The sequence below is a fragment of the Lissotriton helveticus genome, chromosome 8 (genome assembly GCF_964261635.1).
Source record: "Lissotriton helveticus chromosome 8, aLisHel1.1, whole genome shotgun sequence".
Taxonomy (NCBI): domain Eukaryota; kingdom Metazoa; phylum Chordata; class Amphibia; order Caudata; family Salamandridae; genus Lissotriton; species Lissotriton helveticus.
The window spans coordinates 292,832,942-292,859,775 of NC_136069.1; the positions used below are offsets into that span (position 1 = coordinate 292,832,942).

General features: G+C 49.0%; 1 protein-coding gene across 1 annotated transcript in view; it reads right to left on the minus strand.

Annotated features, from left to right (window-relative positions):
• RDX (radixin) overlaps nt 1–26,834 on the minus strand; it is a 596,536-nt gene that overhangs the window by 185,934 nt on the left and 383,768 nt on the right. The window contains exon 10 of the mRNA XM_078657059.1: nt 17,782–17,912. Coding sequence (XP_078513185.1) covers nt 17,782–17,912 — 131 coding nt within the window. The remainder of the gene's footprint in view (nt 1–17,781; nt 17,913–26,834) is intronic.

A 26,834-nucleotide genomic window follows, 5' to 3' on the forward strand; every position in this document is an offset into this window, starting at 1 on the left:
GCTGAGCCGTAGCAGTCAGAGTATTTATTGTCGCGCCCAGATACTGCCGCACATGGGCAGGCTGAAGGTGCGACTTTGGATAGTTCAGTGAGAACCCCAGACTGTGAAGGAGGTGGATTGTGTGGGACATGTCTGCGGCGCACTGCTGTTCCGACTTTGCTTGAACGAGCCAGTCGTCTAGGTAAGGGTAGACATGTATGTTCTGCCTCCTGAGGTGCGCCGCCACGGTCGCCAGACACTTTGTGAACACTCTGGGGGCAGTGGTCACTCCGAAGGGTAGGACCTTGAACTGGTAATGCCTGTTCTGTATGGTGAACCTGAGGTACCTTCTGTGGGATGGGTGGAGTGGTATGTGAAAATAAGCATCCTTGAGGTCCAAGGTTGCGAGGAAGTCTCCCTGGTTTAACAATGGAAGAACCTGCTGCAGTGATAACATATGAAAATGTTCTGAGAGGATGTACAGGTTGAGGGGGGCGTAGGTCCAGAATGGGTCTGAGTGAACCGTCCTTTTTCGGGATTAAGAAGTACAGGGAATAAACCCCTGTGCCTTCTTCCTCCACCGGCACAAGCTCTATTGCGCCTTTTGCAGCATCACAAGAACCTCTTGCTGCAATAAGTGCAAGTGCTCTGCTGACATAGGTCGTTGTCTTGGGGGTATGTTGGGTGGAGTGGACGTCAACTCCAAACAATAACCGAACTGGATAAGTTTCCTTACCCACCTGTCTGTGGTGATGGACGTCCAGACTGGCAGGAACTGCTGGAGTCTGCCCCCGACAGGTGATGGATGGTCGGGGGCAGTGACAGAGAGTCACTGTTTGTTGGCAGCAGAGGAACGGGAACTATTGTTGCCTCTGCCTCTGCCCGTGGCGCTGTTTCCTCTGTAACCACCTCTATTCTGTTTGGGGTACGAGGCCTGGGCGCCTCCTCTGCTGAAATGTGATTGCTGTGCCAAGTGTCCTCTGGTAACACCCCGTGTACTTGAGCGACGAAAAGTGTTTCCTCTGTATTGCTGAGACTGAAGTGCCCCCATGGACTTAGCCGTCTCAGTATCTTTTTTGATATTTTCAAGGGTGGTGTCAACCTCAGGCCCAAACAGTCTGTCTGGATTGACGGGCTGGTTGAGGATAGTCGTCTGTATCTCTGGCTTGAACCCTGAGATGCGGAGCCATGCCCGACGCCTCAACATAACACTAGTGTTGACCGCTCTCGCCGCTGTATCTGCCACGTCTAGCGCACATTTAATTGCAGCGTTAGAAATGAGCTTGCCCTCTTGTATCAGCATCTCAGCTCCTTCTTTAAACTTGTCTGGAAGGTGTTGTAAGAGCTGCTCTAAGGTGTCATAGTGCGCCCTATCATACCTGGCTAATAGGGCTTGTGTGTTAGAAATGCACCATATGTTGGCTGCCTGCGCAGCCACCCTTTTGCCCGCTGCCTCCAGCACTTTTGACTCTTTGTCCGGGGGAGGAGCGTCACCCGTTGTCTGCGAATTCGCCCTTTTGCGGGCATTTGAGACCACCAAAGAGTCTAGAGGCAACTGGCCTCGTATATAAGTAGGGTCCCCAGGTGCCGGCCTGTATTTCTTTTCAATTCGTGGGTTCACCACTCTGGCTCTGGTGGGTTCCTTGAAAATGTCTGTGGCATGCTTGAGAACCCCTTTAAGCATTGGAAGTGTCTTCACAGTTTTTTCTGATGCAGAGAAAGTATCAAACAAAAAGTCAACTTCCACAGGGTCGGCATGCATCTCCACCTTATGGTTAGTAGCCGACCTTTCAATTAAGGCATTAAATGCCGCAGAGTCTTCAGTTGGAGAAGTTTTAACCCCACACATATGTGGGTCACTGACCACCTGTTGGTCCCCTTGATCACCAGAGTGTATCCATGAGTCCTGCTGCTCATCAGGGTCAGTATTGTCTGGGAAGTTATACCCCTCATCCTGTTCACTTTCATCTCCATTTGAGCAAGTGGGTGTAGGACTCCTCCTAGGCCGTTGAGGAATGGGTTCAACAAGGTCTGGTGTGTCTGGTGCAGGCTTTTTCTTCTTTAGAGGTATTACATAGGATTCCACAGGCTGGGATGTAATTTTCCTCTTGTAGAGCGTTAATCTACCCGTGTCGGCGTCGAGAAAATGCTCCGCTTGGTCGTCAGGTAAAGGTGGTCGACCAATGCCTCCACTTAGCTGAGTCTGCCTCAATGCCTCCAAGTCCTCGGGCACCGTACGAGGTGCAAAAGCCTTCGGCGCCACCTTCGGTGGTAGAGTATAGAGGATCGGCATCAAAGTCTTCTTCAGTGGAACACTTGGCTTCGGTACCGAAGGTGTTTTCGGCTCCGACGCCTTGTCTCTTATCCGTTTCAGGGAGTCCGAGATTTGCTTCGTAAAAGAAGCGGACGGCTTCGTCGATCCGACCGACGACCTCTGTCCACCCACAGGGTAAGATCCGAGCGTCGACAATTGTTTTTTGGGTGGCGGAGGCGCGGACGCACCTTCGACAGCCGCGCTCCGCTCCCCTGTCCCGGCCTTAGTCGTCGACGTCGCAGACTTTGGATCAGCAGATTTTTCTTTCTGCGTCGGGGCTCCAGACGTCGGCTCGGTGCCCCTCGCCGACTTCGCTTCGACTGTCCGTTTGCCTGTCGGTGCGGCAGTTTTGGTTGAAGGTGTCTCGACAGTCTTCTTCGACTTCGACTCGACCACCTTACTTGACACTGGCTCGACGACCTTCTTCGAGCTGGTCTCCTTGGCCCCTTTCGGTACCTTAGCCTGTTCGACAGCCTTCTGCGGCTTCGAGGGCTCCGAAGACGACGGTTTCGATGTAGTCCCAGACGTCTTCGGTGTCGATGGTTTGTCGGCCATCTTTGTTGTTTTCGATTCCGATGGTTTCGGTTTCGATTTGTGTAATGGAGGCTCCGCTGGTATGTCCGTAGCCGGGCCAGGAGGCGGGGCCGAGGACTGAGGAGTAGGGTCGTGGGTAAGGCCGTGTGGCGATCCCGTGACCTGAGCCTTAGTAATTGTACGCACGGGGCATAGCTCTTCCTCCGAGCTATCTTCCGCGGCCCCATAAACTTCCTCGTCGTCCCCTACCTCCTCGACGTTTTCGTTTAGGTCCAGGCCCTCAACGGGTTCTCCGCAGTCGGCCTCGACCTCCGCTGATGTAGGTGACATCTGCAGGTGAAGCTCTTGCTCGTCTGCTTCGAGGTCGCCAAAGATGTCTGCCGGCGCCGGTGCCGATCGCTGGGCCTCGAGGCGCGCCACGCGCCGAATCTTGAGCGTCTTCTTCGACCTGAATTTCGAACAGGCCATACAGTTGGCCTCGTTGTGGTCCGGCGACAGGCACTTGTTGCATACAGGATGCACGTCGATGTGTGGGTATTTCGAACCGCACACGGGGCAGTACTTGAACGGGCTTCGTTCCATCGTAGCGTCGTCCGGGTCTTGCTGCGTCGACAGGGCCTCGATGACCGAAGAGTCACCCGACTCCACAGTTATCCGACTCGAAGAGTTGGAGTACACACGAGACCGAACGCTAACAATACCGACGAAGTAAAGAAAGCCTTGTGGCCTTCAAGAGTTGTTTTATCGATTCCGAACAGGAGACGTCGAAATCACATCCGAACCCAATGGCGGAAAAAACCAATCTGGGGATGGAGTCGATGCCCATGCGCACTGTAGTCCAGGGGAGGAGCCACCTATCTCGTGATACTTCGAAGACTCTTCCAGGACAACAATGTGCAATCATCCGGACCCAACACTAGGCGGCGATCTATGCAATAGATATGAATTTAGCAGCCCACATGCCTCGAACCAGAGGCCTCTGATTTCCACCTCTCCCATGTGGCCTCCCCAGGCCTGGAGGGAAGCGTCCGTCACAACTATGTGCTCCAGACGGGGAAGGGAGAGGGATCTGCCGCTGACCGAATCGCGGTCCGTGAGCCACCACTGCAGCGGTCTCGCAGTGCCCTCCGAGATCAGGACGTGGTCGGACAGGTTGCCCTGATGCTGGGCCCACTGAAACTTCAGGTACCACTGCAGAGCCCGCATCTGCCACCTGGCGTGAGGCACCAGTAGGATGCAGGAGGCCATCAGCCCCAGAAGCCGCAGCGTCAACCTGACCGAGACCCGGGATAACGGCTGAAAGATGGGAATCAGAGCCTGAATATCCCGGACCCGCTGTTCGGGTGGATAAACCCGAAACTGCGCCGAGTTCGAGAACCGCTCCGATGAAGAGGAGCTTCTGAGAGGGGCACAGGTGTGACTTTGGCACATTGATGGAGAACCCCAGCTGGTGCAGGAGATCTGCCGTAGTCTGGAGGTGGCTGACGACTGTCTGGGGCGAGCCCGCCTTCAACAACCAGTCGTCGAGGTAGGGGAAGACTGAAACCCCTAACCTGCGCAGATGAGCTGCGACCACCGCCATCACCTTTGTGAACACCCGTGGGGCGCTGGTAAGGCCGAGGGGGAGCATGGTATACTGAAAGTGCTCGTGGCCAACCGTGAACCGCAGGTAGCGCTGGTGGGCCGGCAGGACGGGGATGTGGAAATAAGCGTCCTGCAAGTCCAACGCTACCATCCAGTCTCCTGGGTCCAGGGCAGCTAAGACCTGAGCCAGTGTCAGCATTTTGAACTTCTCCTTCCGGAGGAAGTCGTTGACGTTCCGTAGGTCCAAGATAGGGCGTAGGGCCCCTTTGCACTTCTTGGGTACCAGAAAGTAGTGGGAGTAGCAACCACACCCTACTTCTGGCCCAGGAACGCGCTTGATGGCCCCCTTGGCCAAGAGGGCCGTAACTTCCTCCTGTAGAAGTCGCAAATGATCCCCCGATACACGGTGGTTCTGCGGTGGCATGGCTGGAGGAGTCGCCTCGAAGGGGAGGGAGTAGCCCCTTCGGACGATCTGCAGCACCCACCTGTCCGACGTGACAGTGCGCCAGTGGAGGAGGTGATGGCGAACCCTGCCCCCCACTGGCATCACATGGGCCTGAAAGCACGGACTAGGAGGGTTTTGAGGCGGATGCTGCGGGGGAAGGTGTGGACTGACCTCGCCGTTGTCCCCGACCGCCGCCACGGCAGTTTCCACGGCCGCCTCCGCGTTGGGTATTACCCTGCGGAGCGTGGCTGGCAGCACGTGTGGGTACACCCCTTCCGTGGCCACGAAGGGGGTGAAAGGCAGCCGATTGCTGGCGCGGGGCCGAGAGGCCCAAAGACTTGGCCGTAGCCCTGGAGTCCTTAAAGCGCTCAAGCGCATGGTCTGCCTTGTCGCCAAAAAGGCGGCGGCCATCAAACGGCATGTCCATCAGTGTGTTTTGGACATCGGCCGAAAAGTTGGCGGACCTCAACCAGGCGTGGCGTCTGACCGCCACCGTCGTTACCATCGCTCTCCCTAGTGAGTCGGTGGTATCCAGCCCACACCGGATAGAATATCTGGCGGCATCCCGGCCCTCCACAAGGGCTTGGCCGAGTTTGGCCCGTACCTCCAACGGACACTCTGGCATCACTTCCGCAACTGTATCCCACAGAGAGTGGGTGTAGCGGCCCAAGAGGCATGGGGTGTTGGAAGACCGCAGTCCCAGACTAAGGCATGACCTGGTATTCGAACAGGCCGAACTTCGTCCGGAAGGCGGTCTTCCATTCGTCACCCTTCCGGACTCTGACAAGGTGGTAAGCCCCTCGAAGATCCAGTTTAGTGTAGATGGTGGCGTTCTTGACCTGGTCCAAGAGATTGGATATCAACGGTAGCGGGTACCGGTTTTTTACAGTGATGGTATTCATCGCACGAAAGTCTATACAGGTCCTCAGATCCCCTTCCTTCTTCGACACGAAGAAAAGAGGAGAGGAAACCGGAGACCTGGAGTGACGAATAAACCCGTTGTCCAGGTATTCGTCCAGATAGGAGCGGAGGTGGATGTTCTCCTTTTCCGTGAGCGAGTATATCCTGCTGCATGGCAACGTGGAGCCTGGAATCAGGTCGATGCGGCAGTCGAACGACCGGTGGGGTGGCAGAGTGTTGGCTCCCTTCTTATCAAACACTTCCGCTAGGTCCAGATATTCTTTGGGATGGTTCCTTGGGAAACCATTCCCATGCCTACTACAGGCAACGAGTGCGAATGTACGAAACGAGGGCCTAACAGGTCAACCTTTGCGTAACAGGTGCTGCAGCAGTGCTCCGATTCGAGGTGGATGGTTCTGGTCACCCAATCGATGCGGGGGTTGTGCTTCACCAACCACGGCAAACCCAAGATCACCTTGAATTGAGGGGCGTCTATGACGTCAAAACTAACGGACTCGGTGTGGTTGTTTGAAAAGGACATCGTCATGGTCTCTGTTCGGTGTCGGATAGGGCCGGAAGTAAGGTCCGTTCCATCAACAGCCTTGACGGGTTCGGGTTGGGCCTTCGTCACTGTGTCGATGCCCAAGGCGCGGGAATACGCTGTATCAATGAAGCAGCCTGTCGCCCCGGAATCCAACATGGCGGTCACCACCCAGGTTCTGCCCGCCAGATACCGTAAGGACACGTCCATGCCGACGTGTTGACTACCATCGTATACCACAGGGATCGCAGTTGTACAAGACGAAGAACCCAGAGGACGGACCCCCGTGTCTCCTGGGTTATCTGGTTTCCTGTCTTGTCGCCCTTGCTGATGGGCAACGCGTACGGCCTTCTGCCTCGCGGTTTGGAGGGCTTAGCAGGGCATTCCCTCACGAAGTGGCCGCTTTCGCTGCAATACAGGCACTGGTTCTGCTTCCTCCTTTTTTCCCTTTCTTGACTGGTCAGGGGTCCTCTTATGCCTCCGATCTGCATGGGTTCGGACGCTTCTCCCTGGGGAGCAGGTTCCTCCTTGGCTTTCTCGACGCCCTTGTCCCCGATTGGCAGGAGACGGTTGTCGTTGCCTTTTCCCCTGTCGGTCTTTCTTTCCTGTAGTCGGAAGTTCATTTTCACCACCATGTCAATGAAAGGGCCTATAGCTTCGGGCGGATCGGGATACTGCGAGATGAGGTCCTTCAGGTCATCCCGTAACCCCCGATAAAACACGGATACCTTCTTGTCCTCTGGCCAGTGGGCCTCGATGACCAGCCTGTTGAACATGGTGATGTAATGGAGCAAATCCTGACTGCCTTGTTTGAGGCTGAGCAACTCGTTGTCAGCGGCCTGCACGAAGGTATGGCGAGCGAACATACGCCGCATGGTTTCCTTAAACGTTGGCAGGTGGTTCAGCATGGGATCGTCGTTCTCCACCAAGGAAATGGACCACTGAGCAGCATCCCCGCCCATGTACGACAGTATGTAGGCGACCTTGGAAGCATCATCGGGAAAAGCCGCGATCCTAGCCATGAAATGCAGTTGACACTGATGTATGAAAATTCCGTACTTAGTGCTATCGCCATAGAAGCGTTCGGGTGGTGCCAACTGCACAGGATGGGGAGTGACAACCTGGATGGCTGTGTCTTGGTTGGTAGCGGCGGAGGGCCCCCAAAAGGTGAACGTTGGTTGTCTCAACAGGCCGTCTTGTCTAACTCTGGGGCTGGGAGTGGTACCCCAAGGATTAGTGACCCCGGCTGCCATTTGGCCCTGTAGGGCCGTTATGTCCTGGCGTAAGGCGAGGTTCTCTGTTTGCATGGCAGCCAGCATGAATGCGATGTCTTGCAGAGTGACCTCCGGGTCGCCCATGTCGTCTGGGCGGAATGAGTACCGTGGGCTTCGGATTCTGTCGGGTGCCCCACAAGTCTTACCTTTGCTTGTGACGCAATTCCGCAGAGACGACAAGAGCACCCGTCCCTGTACCCACCTGACCCTCGTGGAATGGCAATACCCAGCAGGGATGAGATGGACGCAGGGATGGGAGCCAGGGTGTGGTGCAAGGAAAGCGTGGAGCTGACGGGGCGTTCCGGTGGCAACTGGAAACCAAGAAAAAAGCAAGATCAGGAACAGACCCGAAAAGGAACCACCCCCCACATGCACACACGGACCGTGTAACCTTCTGTGGACTCACCGATGCCTCCGGGAAGACAGGTCCCAGATGGGTTCAGTTCCGATGGGTAAAGGTAAGGGTAAGACGCTCCTGTGCGTAATCCCCGAGTTCCAACTAAAGAAAGCGCTCCTGCGCATAACACAAAAAGCTATAACAAAAGAAAGCGCTCCTGCGCGTAGCACCCCAGTGTATTCAAATGAAAAGCGCTCCTGCGCTTGCACCCCAGTGTAAACAAAAGAAAAGTGCTCCTGCGCTTGTGGTGGTAAATGTACATAGTCTCTCAACCCAATAGTTAGGCTGAGCTGTCTCCCTCGTATGCGCTGCAGCGCGGTGGGAAACCAATAGTGCAATTCCCTAAGAAACCTAGGTTCAGGAAATACCCTTCAAAGCGCTCCTGCGCGTTAAGGGTTGATGACTTTCAAGAGCAGACCTAGGAAGTCCCCAGGTGCAGACCAACCAAGCGCTCCTGACTAGCGCTGTCTCCTGATGCCGTGTTGCGCTACAGCGAGGCTTGTCTCCAGACGTGACAGGCAGGTTCCAAATAGCAGGGCTCTAGCACGGATTCGGAATCCGAAGCACCAAGCCGGCGGGAAACGCGAGAGTTAAGCGTTTTCCCCCGGAAGTGCTTCTGTGCTTTGCTGCCCGGGACTAGACCGGGTACTCGACTTCCGGCCGGAAGTGAGTATTCCGGCCGCCCGTGTGTGTCTGCGGGAATGGCCGGCCGCGGCAATGCCGCGAGCCGTGACACTGGCAGGTGTTCTGCTAGGAAAAAAATGTTTCTTGGAATTGCCCACGTCCATATGTTCTGTGCTAAGTGTGACAGTTGTGGAGAGTGTGTCCCTCCTTTTGTCTGAATGTAGTACATGGCTGTCATGTTGTCCGTTCGGATCAACACAGCCTTGTTGCACAGGTATTCCTGGAATGCTTCAGTGCCAGAAATATTGCTAGCAACTCTAGTTGGTTGATATGCAGTTTCCTTTGTTTGATTGTCCAGAGCCCTTGGACTGTGTATTGAAGTAAATGGGCACCCTAACCTGTCAGTGATTAGTCTGCTGTCAGTACTACTTGTGGAACCGGCTCTTGGAACAGTCGCCCCTTGGAAAGGTTTTGTGGGTTCCACCACTGCAGAGAGTTGTAAGCGCGACTGTCCACCAACACTAGGTCCTTTAGTTGTCCCTGAGCTTGGTTCCACTGCCGTGTTAGGCATTCCTGTAGTGGACTCATTTGAAGTCTGGCATGAGGGACAATGAATATACAGGAGGCCATCATGCCTATGAGCTGCATGAATACTCGAGATGGCAAAGAGTGTTGTGGCTGAAATTTTTGGATGAGAGTCTGCATGTTGGCTATCCTGGCTTGATTTGGATATGCTTTTGCTACTGAGGTATCTATTGTAGCCCCCAGATATTGCTGTATGTGGGAGGGCTATAGATGTGATTTTGGGTAGTTCATGGAAAAACCCAGGCTGTGTAGCAGCTGGAGTGTCTGAGAAGTATGGCTTGCACACTGCGCGTACGAGTTTGCCTTTATGAGCCAATCGTCCAGGTATTGAAACACGTGGATGTGTTGCCTTCTGAGGTGTGCAGCTACTACCGCTAAACATTTTGTGAATACTCTTGGGGCTGTGGTTACCCCGAAGGGGAGATCCTTGAACTGATAATGTTGACCTCCTATTGTGAACCTGAGGTATTTCCTGTGAGCTGGATGTATAGGTATGTGAAAGTATGCGTCCTTGAGGTCTAATGTTGCTAGGAAGTCGCCTTGCTGGAGTAACGGGAGTACTTGTTGTAGCGTGATCATATGGAAGTGCTCCGAGAGTATGTATTGATTTAGAGGTCTAAGGTCCAATATTGGTCTGAGGGACCCGTCCTTTTTGGGAATAAGGAAGTATAGTGAGTATACTCCTGTCCCTTGGTGTTGAAGAGGGACTGGTTCTATGGCTCCCTTTTCTGGCATGGATTTGACCTCTTGTTCTAGCAGGGTGATGTGTTCTTTGGACATAGGACGGTGTTTGGGAGGTAAGTTGGGTGGAGTAGAAGTGAGTTCCAGGCAATAACCATACTGGATAATTTGTCTCACCCACCTATCTGTTGTAATTGCATTTCAGACTGGTAGGAACTGTTTGACTCTGCCTCCGACTGGTGTTAGATGGTCTGGAGGGAGTGTGATGAAGTCACTGTTTGGCGGCAGTGGAGGCTCTGGTGTTATTGCCGCCACGTCCGCTGCCTTTGTTATTATTGCCCCTGTAACCTCCCCTGTTGGAGCCTTTATTAAAGGAAGTTTGGGTGTTGCTTTTGTATGTAGAGGAAGTCTGAAGTGTTGCCTCGTGCGGTGCCTCTGTAGGAGGACCGATGAAAGGAACCTCTATGTTGTTGAAACTGCAGTGCGCCCATAGGTTTTGCAGTTTCAGTATCTTTCTTCATTTTGTTTAAAATGGTATCTACTGTAGGGCCAAACAGGAAGTCTTTATTAACTGGTTGGTAGAGGATGATGGATTGCACCTCGTTCTTAAAACCAGAGATGCGTAGCCACGCGTGTCTGCGTAGTAACACGCTAGTGTTAACGGACCTGGCTGCTGTGTCGGCTGCGTCAAGTGCACATTTAATGGAAGCATTAGTTATAAATGTGCCTTTCTGTAGGAGGCCGCTAGCCTGAGCTTTGAAAGGTTCTGGCAGGTGTTGCATTAAACCTTCAAGCTGGTCGTAGTGCGCTCTATCATAGCGAGCTAGTAGAGCCTGTGTGTTTGCGATCCTCCATGAATTAGCAGCCTGTGAGGCCACTCTTTTGCCTGAGGCTTCCAATATTTTAGACTCGTTGTCAGGAGGTGGAGCGTCTCCTGTTTGCGAGTTGGCTCTTTTGCGAGCGTTTGCTACTACCAGTGAGTCTAAAGGCAACTGTGATTTAATGTAAGTAGGGTCTGTAGGGGCCGCCTTATATTTCTTCTCAATCCTGGGATTGAGCACCCGTGCCCTGGCTGGATCTTTGAATATGCCTGGCGCGTGTTTTAGCACCCCTTTTAGCATAGGAAGTGTCCTGACATTTTTCTCGGAGGTTGGAAAAGTGTCAAATAGAAAATCTTCTTCTATTGGGTCAGTGTGCATGTCGACCTTGTGGTATTTTGCTGCCCTATCTAGCAGTTGGTTAAAAACAATGGTGTCGTCGGTATGAGATGGCTTTGTAGGGTATGGGGAGATGTCAGGGATGGGTTGTGTGTCATATGGCTCATTCTGATCACCCCATGTGTCATCCTGAGCCTGTGGATCCTCTGGGTCATTAAAATCATCCTGAGGATCTTGCCCCATGTTACCCTCATCATTGTAGTCTGAGTGTGTAGGAGAGTAGGGCACAAAAGGCATATTAGGATAGAAAGGAGGAGGAGTAAAAGGCCTAGAGGGAGATGTGCCGAAGTCCTTTTTCTTTGGCGGTACAGGGCAAGTAGTGTCTGTGTCCAATGGTCTCTTTTTTCGGTAATAAATGGTAACTTTGCCGGTTTCAGGGTTTATATACAGTTTGGATTGTTCCTCCGATTCTGGATCAGGATGGAAGAGTTCCTCCTCCACTGTCCGTGGCTTTGGTGCCAATGTTTTTGGCTTACTGATTTGCTTGTGGCCTTTTGGCTCGAGGGCCTTTGGTTCTGGAGTCTTTTTCGGCTCGACTGTTTTGGGGTCGGTAACCTTTTTTATTTCGACGTCCTTTATTGGTTTGGCAGTCTTTTTCGGTTCGGCGACTTTGTTTGGGTCGACGACCTGCTTCGGATCGATCCTCTTTTTGTGCTCGACGCCTTTTTTAGGGTCAGTGTTCTTGGTCGAGTCGATGACCTTTTCCGGTTTGACCGGCTTAGGCTTATTTGCACTCTTTTTAGGATCGTGGACTGTTTTCGGATCGACGACCCGTTAAGGTTCGAGGCTTTTCTTTGGCTCGATAGCTTTTAACTCAATAACCTTATTGGGTTGGGCGACCTTCTTTGGTTCGACCACCTTCTTCGGCTCTACGCCCTTTGGCTGGTCGACCTTCTTTTGTTCGACAACCTTTGGCTCGACGGCCTTCTTCGGTTCGACGACCTTTGGTTCGACGGCCTTTTTTGGTTCGACGACCTTCGGTTCGTCAACCCTCTTGAGTTCGACAATCTTCTTGGGGGGAATGTTACTTGGTCCTGGGCTCTCGGAAGGCTTTGTTTTGGTCTTCGGAGCCGAGCCGGAAGGCGGGGCTTCTGAAGGGGTTTTTCGATCTCGGCTAAGGCCTTTAGGCGATGCTTTGACCGGAGCCTTCGGTTTCGGGATAAGCGGTGTTGGGGGCTGTGTACTCACTGTTTGCCCCGGCGGGATCTGGTCATCGGAGTCCGACTGGTCCTCAACAGTGACGATTTCTAGATCAGAGTCCGCCGCTTCTGGGAGGTTGTGTTCATCATCGAAGATGTTGTCTGGTTCCGGTGCCGGTCCCTGCATCTCTTGCCTAGCGGCCCGTCGAATCCGGATGGTCTTCTTCGAACGGAATTGGGCACACGCTGGGCAATTTTCTTCGTTGTGCTCTGGTGATAAGCACTTGTTGCATACTGTATGCTTGTCAGTATGCGGGAATTTGGAGTGGCATTGTGGGCACCTTTTGAACGGGCTCCTTTCCATCGACAGCAGGCCCACGTGGCGTCGAAAGGCCCAACGGCCCGTGTCGACGACCGGATCAAGATGGAAAGGTTGGTCGAGTCAAGAAGTACCGAGCAAGAACAATACAGTCGATAAAGGCCTTTTGGCCTTTAAAGCAGTTTAGTTTTGGTTTCCGAAGTTGGAGTAAAGGAATAACATCCGAACCCAATGGCGGATAAAAAAAATCTGACGGAGAAGATGCCCATGCGCACTGTAGTCTAGAGGAGGAGTCACCTATCTCGTGATACTTCGAAGACTCTTCCAGGACAACAAAGTGCAATCATCCGGACCCAACACTAGGCGGCAATCTCTGCACAAGATATGAATTCAGCAGCCCACATGCCTCGAACAGATAATTTCATACGCCGGCGACATCGAGACTGGACTACGGGAACATCCTCTATCTAGGACTGTCGGAGTGTCTCCTACACCGCCTCCAGGTGGAGGAAAACGCAGCAGCCAGGGCCATTCTTCGCCTTTAATCGAGGTCCCATATGGCACCTCATCTCAAAGCCCTCCACTGGCTTCCTGTCAGGGAGAGGATACAGTTTAAGGCATTAGTGCTTCAAAGCACTTCATGGTAAGGGGTCTCATTACCTTAGAAGACGGGTTGGCTGGTACACTCAGACAAGGGCACTCAGAGCAAGCTCGGGGGCGCATGCACTTGCCCCTAAGGTGCGTTTGGCACGCAGGGGAGGTAAATCCTTCAGCCTACCTGGGGCACAGGCATGGAACAAACTCCCGGTGTCCCTCAGACTCTCCCAGGACTTGATGAGTTTCAAGAAACTGTTGAAAACATGGCTTTTTGGAAGGTAATCCATCTTTAGGTCAACAGTCACGTGATTCTGCAGCGCCGGGACACTACTTTTGATGTAGCTGAGTGCTATATAAACTTTCTCATTCGTTCATTCAATGCAAGGAGTAAGTGGGGAAGAGAACCACCAGAGAGACACTAGGGCCCAGACCTCAAGGGAGGACTGTGTAATTGTTTGTGAATGTCATATTCTTCCTTTGTGTGGGTAGCACAAGAAATAAAGTACTTCTCTTTTTTCGTATCAGTGTGTATTTTGCTAGAAAATGATTTATTGCTGATGATGCGTAACACATTTGGAGTTGTGCACTTGTGTTCACTAATCTGTATCCAAACCTCCCTCCCCTGATCCCTCCAAAGGAGCACTAGACTCCTCAGACCATGCACATCCTGAGAGTAAAGTGCAGAAGAGGAACTTGGCCCAGTTACTCAAGATCCATAGTAAGCTGGGCCCTAGGAAATTAGGAGTAAAAGGCCTCAACCACTGCAGTTTGGCCCAGTAGCCCCTGCGTGCCCCATGGCCCTCTAAAAAGGGTCCTGACAAGGTTCCAGCAGGGATTTATTATCGAACTCTCAAGAGGTTCAACAAATTAATGTAAATGTCAATCTTAAATGACTGCAACTGTTACACATGTAATGTCCAGAGATACAATAAAAATTGGCTTGTAAAAATACAGGATTTATTTTTTATTTTTACAGAAACAATAAGGGCTACATATGAACATTATTACCCACACTTCATGTGTAGTCATTGCCCGACAACGATATATCAATTGTTGTTTGTTTTAAAGCAAATTTATGAATAATTAAAAAAATGTAGCTTAGTGTGAAAATAACTTATTTGCTGGAGGCTCTACATTTTTCAGAAATAAATAGTTTTTTCCCCAAAACGTGGAAAAATAATTTCTTCATAATCATGCTCTATCCTCACATACAACAAATTAGACAAGAGCAAACTCAACTATAATAGCCTTGAAAATATCTAAAATAAATTCTCTGAAACTATTTTGTTTTTAATTTAAAGCTTAATTTAGCACATTTAATCCAGGCATATTACTATAAATGAGAGATAAGATCCAGAAGAAAAAGGGCCTATCAATGTATCAGATGTACTGGAAAGAAAATATTTCTGCAGGTTTGTAGGAAGGTTGACCCCTGACTATGGTTGCCCCCAACTTTTTGCCTGGTGTTTTGCTGGTTTTCTGACTTAGTTGACCTGAGGCCCTGCTGTTCAGGACCTCAGGCCCACTGCTCTCTCTGTAAAATGGATTCCATGTACCTTAGGTACATATCTAAATTGGATACTGAGTCACCTTATCAGTCCCTGTACTGTGTACCTTAGGTACCCAGGGCCTAGGTGTACCCAGGGCCTACCAGGGGCTGCAGCATGTATTATGCCACCCCTGGATGGCCATCCAAATCTGACACAACTGGCTGCACGACAGCTGGGGCAAGGTGGTGTACTCACCCTTTGCTTTAGATATAGTATACCTATATCTAACCCTAAAATGGACACACAGATCTCCTATCAGTCACTCCTATAGCAGGCCTTAACAATCCTGAAGGCAGAGTGCTTGGAATCGTGTGAGATGGTGCTCTAGCATGAGCTGAGCCTGTCTGCGGCTTTCGGGATCCATCCCTTAGCCGTTTCCATGATATCGCATACCATATACTCTTAAGTGCATTATAATCCTCGCGGTTATGTGCCAACTCTGGTATCGCTTTATCAAAACATGTCGAGTAAGGTGTCATACGAATTGGAATACTAACCCCTCGCCAATTCTGGCGACGGGGTTAGCATTCCACCCTTCTAGAGGGACACGACATGCCTGTAACCTATAACCCGGTTAAAAGTCAGACAGAGCCTTAGCATCCACAAAATGGATGCTGCCACCGAGACACAAGTCTGCCCTCCTGCTGCTGGGAGTCCTCCCAGAGCAGGAGATAAGGACAAAGGGTTTCCTGCCAGGGGCGGTGCCAGCACCGTCCCAGACAGGGTTTTGTGTATTGTAGGTAGGCAGGGCTTTAGAGGAAGGTGACTGCACGTGGCACCCCGGTGCTCACTGTGCATAGGCTGGCTGGAACCAGTTCCAGGGTCACTCCAGACCCTGTGCTGGGGAAAAGCCCGCCAAGGAAGTGGGTGTAACCACCCCCCTCCTAGTCCCACCCATAGGGCAGGACTTAGTCGCGTGCCAGCCCCTTTTTACAGGATAAAGGTAGAGACTGGCCCCCTTCCAAATCAGATCATCTTTGAATCCTGAAACTACTTTCTGCGAAAGGAACTCAAGACTTCTTCCTAAGATTTCTCCCTTGTGACTAAGGAGTAGTCACCCTGCATCCGCAGGCACCATCTTAAGAACACTGCGGTCTGCTGTAAGTCCTTCCTCCGGAATCCGACTGCCCAGCTCGACGAGAACCGGCTTCCCTGGCCCCTCTGACCTCTACCCACCTCTACAGCCCAGCTGAGAACCGTGGGTGCGACGAGACCTCAAGGGACCGGCCATCTGCAAGACTGCACGACTTCTTTCCAGCAAGCCCGCCGAGTAATCTACTGGTGAGTGCTTTGGGGTCCGAGAAGCCCCGACTCTGAGCAGCTCCAGCTCCGAAGTGCAGCCCCCCAGCATCTCCACGATCTGCGTGGGGCCCTTCTGCTTTCCGCTGCTCACCGCGTTGTTTGGCTACTAGCCCGTTGGCTTGTGGCCTTCCCGACGACGCCCGACGACATTTCTGCTGCTGGTCTGGTTGCTCCAGACTGGCCCTTGCTCCCTTCCCGAAGAGGAGCACCCTGGACCCTCCTGGTCCACTCAAGACGCCATTTTGAGTCCACCGCGTGGGCTTGAATTAGCCAAGGCTTGTTGCCCAATCCTGGGTAACTTCGACGCCAACGACTTCATCCTTCGTGGGACAGCTCGCACCTCCATCCTGGTCGCCGACAACGCCTCCTGGTCCGAGAGACTGCAGAGCCCAGCAGCGCCCACTCACCTGACTGCGGTGACTTCGCCCGGTGCCATCCTGGTGCCCACTTAATCACTGGCTAGTGATTCAAGAACTTGGTCCCCTCTGCTTTCAGGTTTTCGTCTTCCTTGATCCAGGCTTGGATCCATCGAACTTTTCTTCACTGGTCGCCTGCCAGCAACTTCTTCCTTCCAGGCTCCTGGTCCGGCAACGAGATCCCCGACGTCTTTTCAGACCTATGCAGCTGCAGCCCCTGGGCTAGGTAACTTCGGCACTCCGGTGTCCCAGCATAGCCTCACTATCCAAGGGTCAGGATCCACTGTCGTTTTCTCCCTACCAGGTCGGGTTCGCCCGTGAACACTAACTTTGTGAATTCTAGCTTCCATAGACTTTGTCCCGCATCCCGCGTGAGAGTGCACACTCTGCACCCGAGTCCCCTAGGCCTCCTAGTAGTAATCTAACGATTCCCTAGTCCAGTCCTAGCGATTCCAAAGCCTATTAGAACTGTTACTTACCTGCTAGTAATTCGCATTCCACTTTTAGCGTATATGGTTTTTCGTGCCCCTCGGGCATTTGTGTAACGTGCTAACTTAAAAGTATTTTCGTAAGAGTTTTGTTGTGTGCTTAGCACCCTGTCCTCATAAAGAGTACAGGGTTGTTGTGATTCTAATAAATACACTGTTTATTTTCATAACAACTTGTGTGGTGTCCTTTCACTGGGTGTTCAAGGGGTAATGTGATGGTAAAACAGCTGGCTTAACACGCCCTCTAGAGTCTTAGCCTTAGACTGCTCGTATCCATGCTACTAGGATAGCTGGTCTATAAGGTTGACTTACAACCAATCATCAATAAGGGTTGTTTGGACTGATATATAGTGATCACTAGAATAGTGAGCACTGCACATCAGGCCAACTTCTCACAAGGTTCAACACTTTAAGAATTTGATGGGTCACTTTGCTGGAATCATCCTGTCATTTCATTATATCAGTAATCAGAAATAGGAGAACCTTGTGCAGCCTAGCTGCCAGGTGGCTAACCCAGAGACCTGATTTTTAGTCACAGCTTCCACTCCTGACCAACAATTGGTTAATTATGAGCAAACTACTAATAGCCCCATTCCTTACATTGCAAATATGCGCAAGGTACAAATATTTACAATGTCCTCTCAATGTGTCATTCCATTCACCCCATTTCCTCAACATGAAACCATTCGGTTACCAATAACCAGCTCTTTCATAAATAAAATTACATTCGATTTTCTGGAGCATTACATCCACTTGTGTAGAATTCCACATATTCAAACTAAATAGAAGTACAATCACAGGAAATTAACTTTAAAAAATGACTAAAGAGGCTATTTAAGAAAAGTAATAGATTTTGTAAGTTTAAGAGCAAATTGAAATAGGTTCTGAAAATTACCTTTCTGAGCCTTCAATGTCTGCTCTTCAATTTGCCTGAGACGTTCAATTAACTCATCTTTTTCACGTTCTATTCGTTCTTTTTCCTTTTCAGCTATTTCTCTTTTCTTTTTCTCATTCTCCAACTGTGCTCTAGATAGAAAAGCAATTGTTTGTTTAAAAAATGTACGAAAAATATAAATGTTACTTGTGAAACGTACTAATAACAGGCAAGAGTAATTTCATGGCGTTTCCACTACACTTAGTGGACGGTGTTATGTTATGCTAATTTTTTATTTATACAGCGCTCGTACGCCCGCAGGCTTCATGGCGCTATCGAACTTTTGAACACAACACAGCTTTTGGGTACTTGAGCAGGAGTAAATCATATCTAGGTTTAATTACAATAAGCTTGTATAAAAAGCAAAGTTTTAAATGTCTGTCTAAAAGTGAGGAGATCCCCACTTTGTTTCAGGGTCAGTGGCAGAGAGTTCCATAAGGAAGAGGCAAGAAAGTGGAAGCTGCTACCGCCCTGACGCTTCTTCCTATATGCAGGGATCATCAATAGCTCTTGTTGGGCTGATCGAAGATTTCGTGAAGGAATGTATTTACAAACTAAATTCCTAATAAATTTCGGACCTTTGCCCTGCAAAGCTTTAAAAATGATACAGCCAGCTTTAAAACTAACTCTCTGAGCCACTGGAAGCCAGTGAAGTTTTTCCAATCCTGATCTAATGGATTGCCATTTGGGTTGTTTAAAAATAAGCCTGGCTGCCTGATTTTGGACATATTGTAGTCTCTTCAACTGATCTACTGGGAGGCCGAGATACAGGCTGCTGGAGAAATCAATCCGCGATAGTATTAAGGCAGCAATTGCCTGAATCAAGGCAGAGTGAGTTAAAAACTGGGATATTTTCTTTATCTTTCTTAATTGAAAGAAACAGGTTGAGACTACCGTCCCTATGTGGCTTTTTAATGAGAGATCCTCACTAAGAGTCACCCCTAAGCTCTTGACTGTGTGGGACTTAGTGGGTGGAGTACGCATGTTAGGTGGCCAGAAATGGGGACCCCAACTAATGTCACTCTTCCCGGGCAAGATTAATTCTGTCTTGCCCGGGTTGAGTTTGAGGTAATTTAGATTCATCCATCTCTGGATGTGAGACATGGTGTCCTGAAAGTCTACCACAGCATCGGGGGAATCTAATACAAAGACCAATTGCAGATCATCTGCGTAATTAAAAATTGTGACTTTCCGATTTTTCAGGGAGCGCAGTAGAGGACGTAAATATAAATTAAAAAGGAGTGGGGAAAGGGATGATCCCTGAGGGACACCACCGGTGGAAACAATTTTTGGTGCTGTGAATGACCCCAATCTGACTGACTGAGTACGTTCAGAAATGAAAGATTCTAGCCAGCTCAGAGCTGGGCCCCTGATGCCGGCTTGCTCGACACGGTTGAGAAGAATGGTATGGTCAACCGTGTCGAACGCAGCCGACAGATCAAGGAGCACCAGTGCCTGATGGGCCTCTCTGTCTGCATTAGATCTCAAGGTGTTCTGGACTGCTAGTATCACTGTCTCGGTAGAATGGCCCGGGCGGAAACCTGCCTGATTCGGTTCTAAATAATCAGTTGATTCGATGAAACTCGAGACACAATTAGATACATGAGCCTCCAGAATTTTAGACAGATAGGGTAACAAGGAGATCGGCCTATAATTGGAAGGGTCATGTGGGTCCATACCCGATTTTTTTATCAGAGGGATCAACAGGGCTTGTTTAAAACTGCTAGGTACTTTACCCTGGGCGAGTGAATCATTTAATAGAGAGAGAGAACGCTTTGCGGGATAGCGAGTCCTATTTCTTTAAAAATGTGAGGGGGACATATATCGTCGGGAGATCCCGATTTCACCCGGACCATGAGTTCCAGGAGAGTTTTTGGGTCAATGGGAGAGATGTTATCCAGCGTTTGGGAGTTGAAGAATGTATCATTTAATGGGCTTGAGGTAAAAGAACTGGCTATATTTTGTTTAATATTGATAATTTTATCCTGAAAGAAGTCATTCAATGTGTCGCACAGTTTTTGAGTGGGGATGATACGAAGAGTTGTCCTATCATCATTGCAAAGATCATTTATGATTTCAAATATCTGCTTAGATTTGTTCGAAGAGTTCAAAATTTTTGCAGAAAAGAAGTCAGTTTTATGTCTTAGAAGCATTTTTTGATATTGTTTCCTCGCTAGGCAGTAAATCTCTTTGTCCTCTGATAGGTAGTTTGCTCTCCATTTCCTTTCTTTCTGTCTAATGCGGAGTTTTAGTTTTTTCAGTTCTGGGGTGAACCATTTATGAGCTTCCTTCCCTCATGATGTAGAAAAATTTACTAAGGGGGCATGTAGATTAGCCGCTAGGCATAGCCACTGTGAAAGTGCTTTGTCACTAGATTCTATATCCGTATCCTGGGAGGGAAGGGTGGTGGCTAGCGTTTTTAGGAATGCGGGTAAGTCCGCCGACCTCCATTTCCGAATTTGTCTGCCAGCTTGTGGCCTTGGTTTAATCGACCCTTCTATAACAAGAGGAAACTGGATTAAAAAATGATCTGACCAGCTGCAGGGGCATAAGGTAAGCAAATTTAAAGGAAGGTTAAGTGTCCAAATTTGGTCTAAGCTGTGGCCTTTCTGGTGAGTAGGGACATGGATGTGCTGTATTAAGTTAAGATCCGTAAATAAATCATTGAGTTCTGCTGCTTGGGGGTCCGGTATGAGGTTATCAAACCAATAGTTCAGGTCCCCTACTAAGAGAACCTTGGAGCAGTTGACGACACAAGAAGCCAATTGCTCTACCAGAAGAGAGGGGAAGGTAGCCATGTACTGCGGAGGGCGGTATACTAAAACCAATACTAGCGCTCCACTATCAGTGTTTAACTTGATAACAATATTTTCAGAGTCTGGGAGAGATAGTGATGGAAGTTCTCTAAATTGATAAGTTTTTCGAATAATGGCCGCCACCCCCCCACCCCCGTTTTTCCTGGGGGGCGATTAGCCAAAAGAATATAATAATCAGAGGGGAGTGAGGCAAGTATGTCTGGTAGTGAGTCAGGGGTGCACCAGGTCTCAGTTAAAAGTAGCATATCTGGGCGGTCGTTACTCAGTGAAAGAAATAAATCTACCTGATGTTTGATCAAAGACCTAGTGTTCAGATAGATGCAGCGAAGCTCTAGCCTCTGTTTGCTTGAGGTGCCCTGACCTGGATGTAATGTACCTGTAGTAGAGGGGTCTGTATACATGGTGACTTTTGATATGCCCAGTTGGGAAGTGCGTTTTAATACATGCAAAGGTAGTCTCGGGCAGAACTTACCAGCTGGTCTAAGTGCCACAAGTTCTTTAGTAGAGTAGGGGAAAGTTAGTTCAGAGTATGTGGCCCCGGGGCCCAATCGCGCGCGGACGGGCGCAGACGGGCTTGCCTTAGGCGCGCCATCGTCGCGCCCGCTGCGCACGTCCGCTGCGCTCCCTGAGGCACATTGCGTTTTATGGGAGGGAGCCTCGGGCAACTGGACCGCTGACTCTGGTCCCAGTGCCCTTCAGGCTCCTCCCAATATGGCGCCCGCACTCCACCGGACCGGCACGAGTAGCCGGGGTGAGAGCCGCCCTCCACACAATCGGCAGGAAAGCCGTGATGGACCGGGCGGAGGGGAGCTCTGCGCAGCAGCAGGTAGGAACAGCTGAAAATAAGCTGGTATCGGCGATAATTTTAAAAGGGCTAAGCGTCTGCCTTAACTCTGCAGAAACGCCGCCAAAGAACTGTTTTCGCCGATTATCCTTAAATTGCTAGCTAAACAAACAGAGAATAAAATGCTTTAGCAAGGTTAAAAGAATTACACTGCCGCACCCTGAGCGCGCTGCGTCCCAGCAGTACCAGGAGACTGCCACCAACCTGGCTGCAAACATACTGAATCAGCTGAGGAGGGAAAAGAGAACGTCAGTGTATTATAGTTACTCTGGTGACAATACTAATAAACACCCAATTTCAGTGGATGCCAATCTTTTTTTAAAATACTTTTTAGAATAAATCTTAAATAAAAACTAGTCAATGAGAAGCTGCACAAATTCATCTCGTCCATTTTTTTTATAAATAAAAATGGAAGAAAGCTGCCATTAGTCATCACAGACTAAAACACAGAAAAACACACCTCACCTTTATGGCTGAGGTCTCACCCAACTATCATCGAAGGTTGCGCCTTATGTAGCTGAAATTCAGTTTATCTTCAAACTTGAATAAAGTTATAACTTCAGATTAATATCTAGCCCTCTCCCTTTGCTCTCCTCAAATCTGGAGCTGGTGAGCAAGAAGTTCATGAAGTCAGTGAAGATTCCCATGAAGGACAGCTAGGATGACAAAGTCAGTAAGCAATTTCCCTTCTACATTCTAGAAATTATGAACAATCAGTCAAGCTCCACTCTTCCTGGAAAGAACATCTACCTGAAATATGCTATCTAAATATGCAAAAATATTTAGCCCACTTGGACATTCATCCTTCGGTCTGAGAGTCCTTTCCTGTGAATGCATGGGTTGCCCACCAGGTCACTACTCTACAAATACTGGTTATGGGTATGTTCCTAAATAAGGCTTTGGTACAATCTTTCCTTTAGTAGGCAATGTTCTCTTTACTTTTCTACAACAAATTATAAGCGAGACAATTAAACGTGCAGCAAACTACTTAGAAGATGCCATTACATTACGGCTTGGACCCTTTTTTTCTCAATTTCTTTATTATATTTTTTACATAAAACGACCAAAATAATAAGTTGCACAACATGGCAACATAACCCTGCAGCATTGTCCCTCCACATCACCTAGGTAATACACAGCAGTCAGGGGGGAGGGGTAACACTAAACCACAATTTATCATATTGTTTATTATACTTCATAGGGACCAAATTGTGGCCGCACATCAACTGACACCAAATATCCTAGCATCTGCTGCAGGATTCAGAGGAAGGGGAGGTGGGGACGGTACTGGGGAGTAATGGATAGATGGGCAGCATGTGGCTGCCCATCCATCTTTAACCACATTCAGGCTGCCCTCTCTTTCTCTGAGTTCTCCCCCTCGTCAATGGGGGATGTCAAAGCAGGACCCCCACCTCCAACTCTACATCCTCCAGGTGGTCCATCATTTCTCCCCACATCTCCAAGTCACACTCTGCATTTTCATCGGTCCGCACTTTTTTCCCCAACCTGCACTCTTCGACGACTGCCCATTTCCGCATATCTGCCATCCACTTATACAGTGGTGCGGTTGTTGGACTGATCCAGTGAATAGCAATGCAGTATCTGGCTAGCACCAGGTCCAATAGGGTACATCTACACCCCATCTTCCTCCTCTTCTTGGGGAGCAGCACAGAGCACAGGAGGAAATGGTGAGGTGTAAGTTCTAGACTGAATTTGGTGACCCCCCTTAGTGTATGCACCACTCCTCCCCAATAGGCCTGAAGTCTGTGGCACCCCATGTTACGTGAAAGAAATCTGCTGGGGTCCCTGCGCACTTGGTACAACCCTCCAACCAGATGGGTATATTCTGTGAGGGCCTTAGATAGGTAATAAAATTGTGTACACTTCAATCGTGCATTGCTGGTGGTTCCCTTCAGTTAGGCTCGAGCAAGTTACCATACCCCATCTGGGAGTGGTTCCTAAAGGTCCTTAGCCCAACTATTGGGAGTTGGTACCATATCTATGCATCTATTGTCCTTCAAGACAGCATACAGACTGGATATGAGAACCCTACTCAAGCCCAGGGCCAGTAAGACATTCAGAAAAAGAGATTCTTCTGGCTCTTCTGAAAATGTACGGGCTGTATGGGGAAACTTTGTTGCATACTGTATGAACGGTCCAGGAGCCTCTCCTAAAGAGTGTCCCTACCTCATCCAGCATTAGAAAAATGTCATTGAGGTACAGGCCCCCCACCCTCTGACATCCGCCTAGTGTTCAAGGAAACAATGTGCAGGAAATTGGATTCTTGTTACAGTAATCTCCCCACCTTTTGCCTGGTATTTGATGCGACTTTAACTGAAGTACACTGGGTTTTTGCTAACTGGGTCTCCAGCGCCAGGGTTCTTTTCCCCAAAACAAGAAAACTGGTCACTTGATCCCCAATTGACCAAGCCTTTAGCACATCTGCAAGTCCCTAGTAAGTGCTACCTCTGGTACCTAGGGTATAAGTACTAAAGAGGGTCCCTATGAGCTGGAGCATATCTTGTGCCACGCTAAGGGACCCACCACCAAACTCATACAGACTGCAACCGCAGTTTGAGTGACAAGGTGCTTCAAAAAGTGAAACATGACATGTCACACACCTGTGTGCCTTGTCCCCTAACACTGCATGTAATATTTGTAAGTTACCTCTAAAGTAGGCCTTACAGACCAAAGGCAGGGTGCAATACATTATGTGTGGACATATTTGCATTAGCAGATATGCACTTGTGCTGGCAGGTTCAAGTATTGCCAGTACAAGTGACAAGGCAGCCATTTTAAGTACACGTGCTGGTCACTGGCCAAACATGAGTTCCCCAGCTTCAGGATGGCTTTACTTAAACTAGAGAGGTTTGGTATTAAACATCCCGTATTAAGAATCCTATATTGATTCCAGTAATGGGTTTCTTAAAACATGCACCCAGAGCGCACCTTAAAGGTACCCCCTAAAAAATCTACCATCTACTAGTGTGCTCTGACTGGTCCTATCCAGCCTGCCACAACATTCTATTTTCTGGACGCACGATCTACCATGTTGTCCCTGTGATAATGTCGCCCCCAGAGTACCATTAATGTATTTTTATTTTGTAAACTGTATCATGAAATGAGGAAAAATGTCCTATTGCCATTCTTAAGAGTATTAGGATTTCGTCATTGCCGTGCGGCGATGATTAGTATGCAAGCGTTAGATAATCATGTATCTGTAGCAGCAACAGCTTTGTACCCTAAGGAATGTGATGATCATCAGGAAACGTATGACTACATAACTGCACTTTAAAAATGTATTTATAATTGTAATTGCACTCCAAAAATTTAACTGTCTTGCTTACGAACCCAATGAATTATTGTATTTTTATATTCTCTTTTTAAATTGTAAATCTGTAATTTTTTACTTGTACTTTTATGATTGCACACAACAATCGAATAAAGATATTTTGAATTGAATTGAATTGAATACGAAAATCAGAAGTCTGCCATCTTTGTTATGGCAAATTTGGGAACTCTGGGACAGGGTTATGCCCACTTCCCACAGGATGTGGTCATATAGGGGGTAAGGTGACCCCAGAGGGAAGGAGCCCATTATGCAATATTCACCACATAAAAGCAACTTTCTGAATAAGGTTGTACCCATGCCTCTTTATTTAATTTTTTAGGGACTTATAGGGGGATTGCTTCCCTAACCATTCATAACCCAGATATTGCTCAATTGAAAATAACTTTTCTCGCTATCTATAGTGGGCCTACCCTCCTAGACTGGGCCTCCACTACCTAAGCCAGTGAGTATCTTTCAACTTATTATCATTTTTATTCTTGAGTATCCACAATATCTTAAATAACCTCCCCCTTTTACTTTCTTCTCAGACCATAGGCATTTCAGTCCTGATGAGACCCTATTTATTCTTCTAAGGGTTGAAACGCCGTCGACAAATGTACAAAGACAGATTATTTATTTGAACTGTGATACAATGATTAATTCCATGTGTCTCGAAATTTATTGAATAGAAAACTGCTCTCTTGGTGTAAAGCAATCAATATACCATGTATGTTCACATTGCACTTTGCCTTCTCGTCTTCAAATTCGGTTTTGGTTTGTCTTTTCACCTGAGGCATACTCACTCTTCCTGTTTCCCTTAAGAAACATTCATCTGTTTGTCTACACAAAGAATCCTTGTCTAATAAACTCGGTTCAGCTGAACCGTCATTGTTTATAAATACTGGCTGCTCTGGAATCTTCTTTTCTCGATTTGAGTGTATTATTGATATAATTACACATAAGATTCATTCTGCACAGAAAGGTCAGTGAACAAATGAACTTTTTTTTTTTTTAATGAGTTCCATGTGAACACTTAAGGTTGACTCGATTCCCTTCTTCGCATGGACATACGGGGTGTTTTTGTTCGTGTATAAATGCACCTTAGGTTCGCAACCTCTTTGTGCAGCCGCCGCCTGACCGCGAGTGACTCGTCTGTGAAAAAGCCAACGCCTCAAGACACCTCTGCACCCATCGCCCACGGCCCAAATGGAAGTGGACCAAAGGTGTCCCCACATCCCCAAGCATCAGGAGACCTAAGCTCCCTTGTTGGTTCAATCTGACAGGTTTCCCAGTCTAAACCTACAACCCCTTTCCAACCAGACCGATCCCCACTGACTAACATTGGGGACGAGATGCCGTAACACCTCTGCAACCGGACGCCCAGGGCCTCCTGAGGTGACCTGTTAGTGTGGCCTTGGACCTTGCCCCATACTTACCTTAAGTCTAGGAGTTTGGTCCTTTAAGTTGCTGTGAACTTGCCGGATGCTGTACATGTTTCCCCCGTAGGATAACAGAGCACCTGACGCTGAAAGGCACCTCTGTACCCGACCCCCACAGTGCTGCCCGAGGTGACCTGTTGGTGCAGCCTTGGGCCATGCCCCATACTTACCTTAAGTCCAGGAGATTGGTCCAGTAAGTCACTGTGAAGTACCTGCATTTTTCCTCCGTAGGATCACACTGCCACCTCTGTCGACTTTTGAAACCTAAAAGTATTTCTATCTTGAAACTTACTTACTTGATTTTGATGGTCCTGGTGCTAAAACTTATATGAAGATTATAGTTATTTTTTTAATTGATGTGGATCTCCTCATTGAGTCGTGTGCATCATTTATTAACTGTGTTTATTGCAGCTGTCTAACATTCCTGTCTGATAAGCCTAAGTCTGTTAGTCCACACTACCTCCTAGAAGAGCAACTTGGGATTGCTAGAGAAAGCCCCTGTCCACTCATAAGGGATAACTGGACTATTTGCACAGTAAACCTATTTTTAGTATACAATATAAAGATTCCACTTCCTACACACG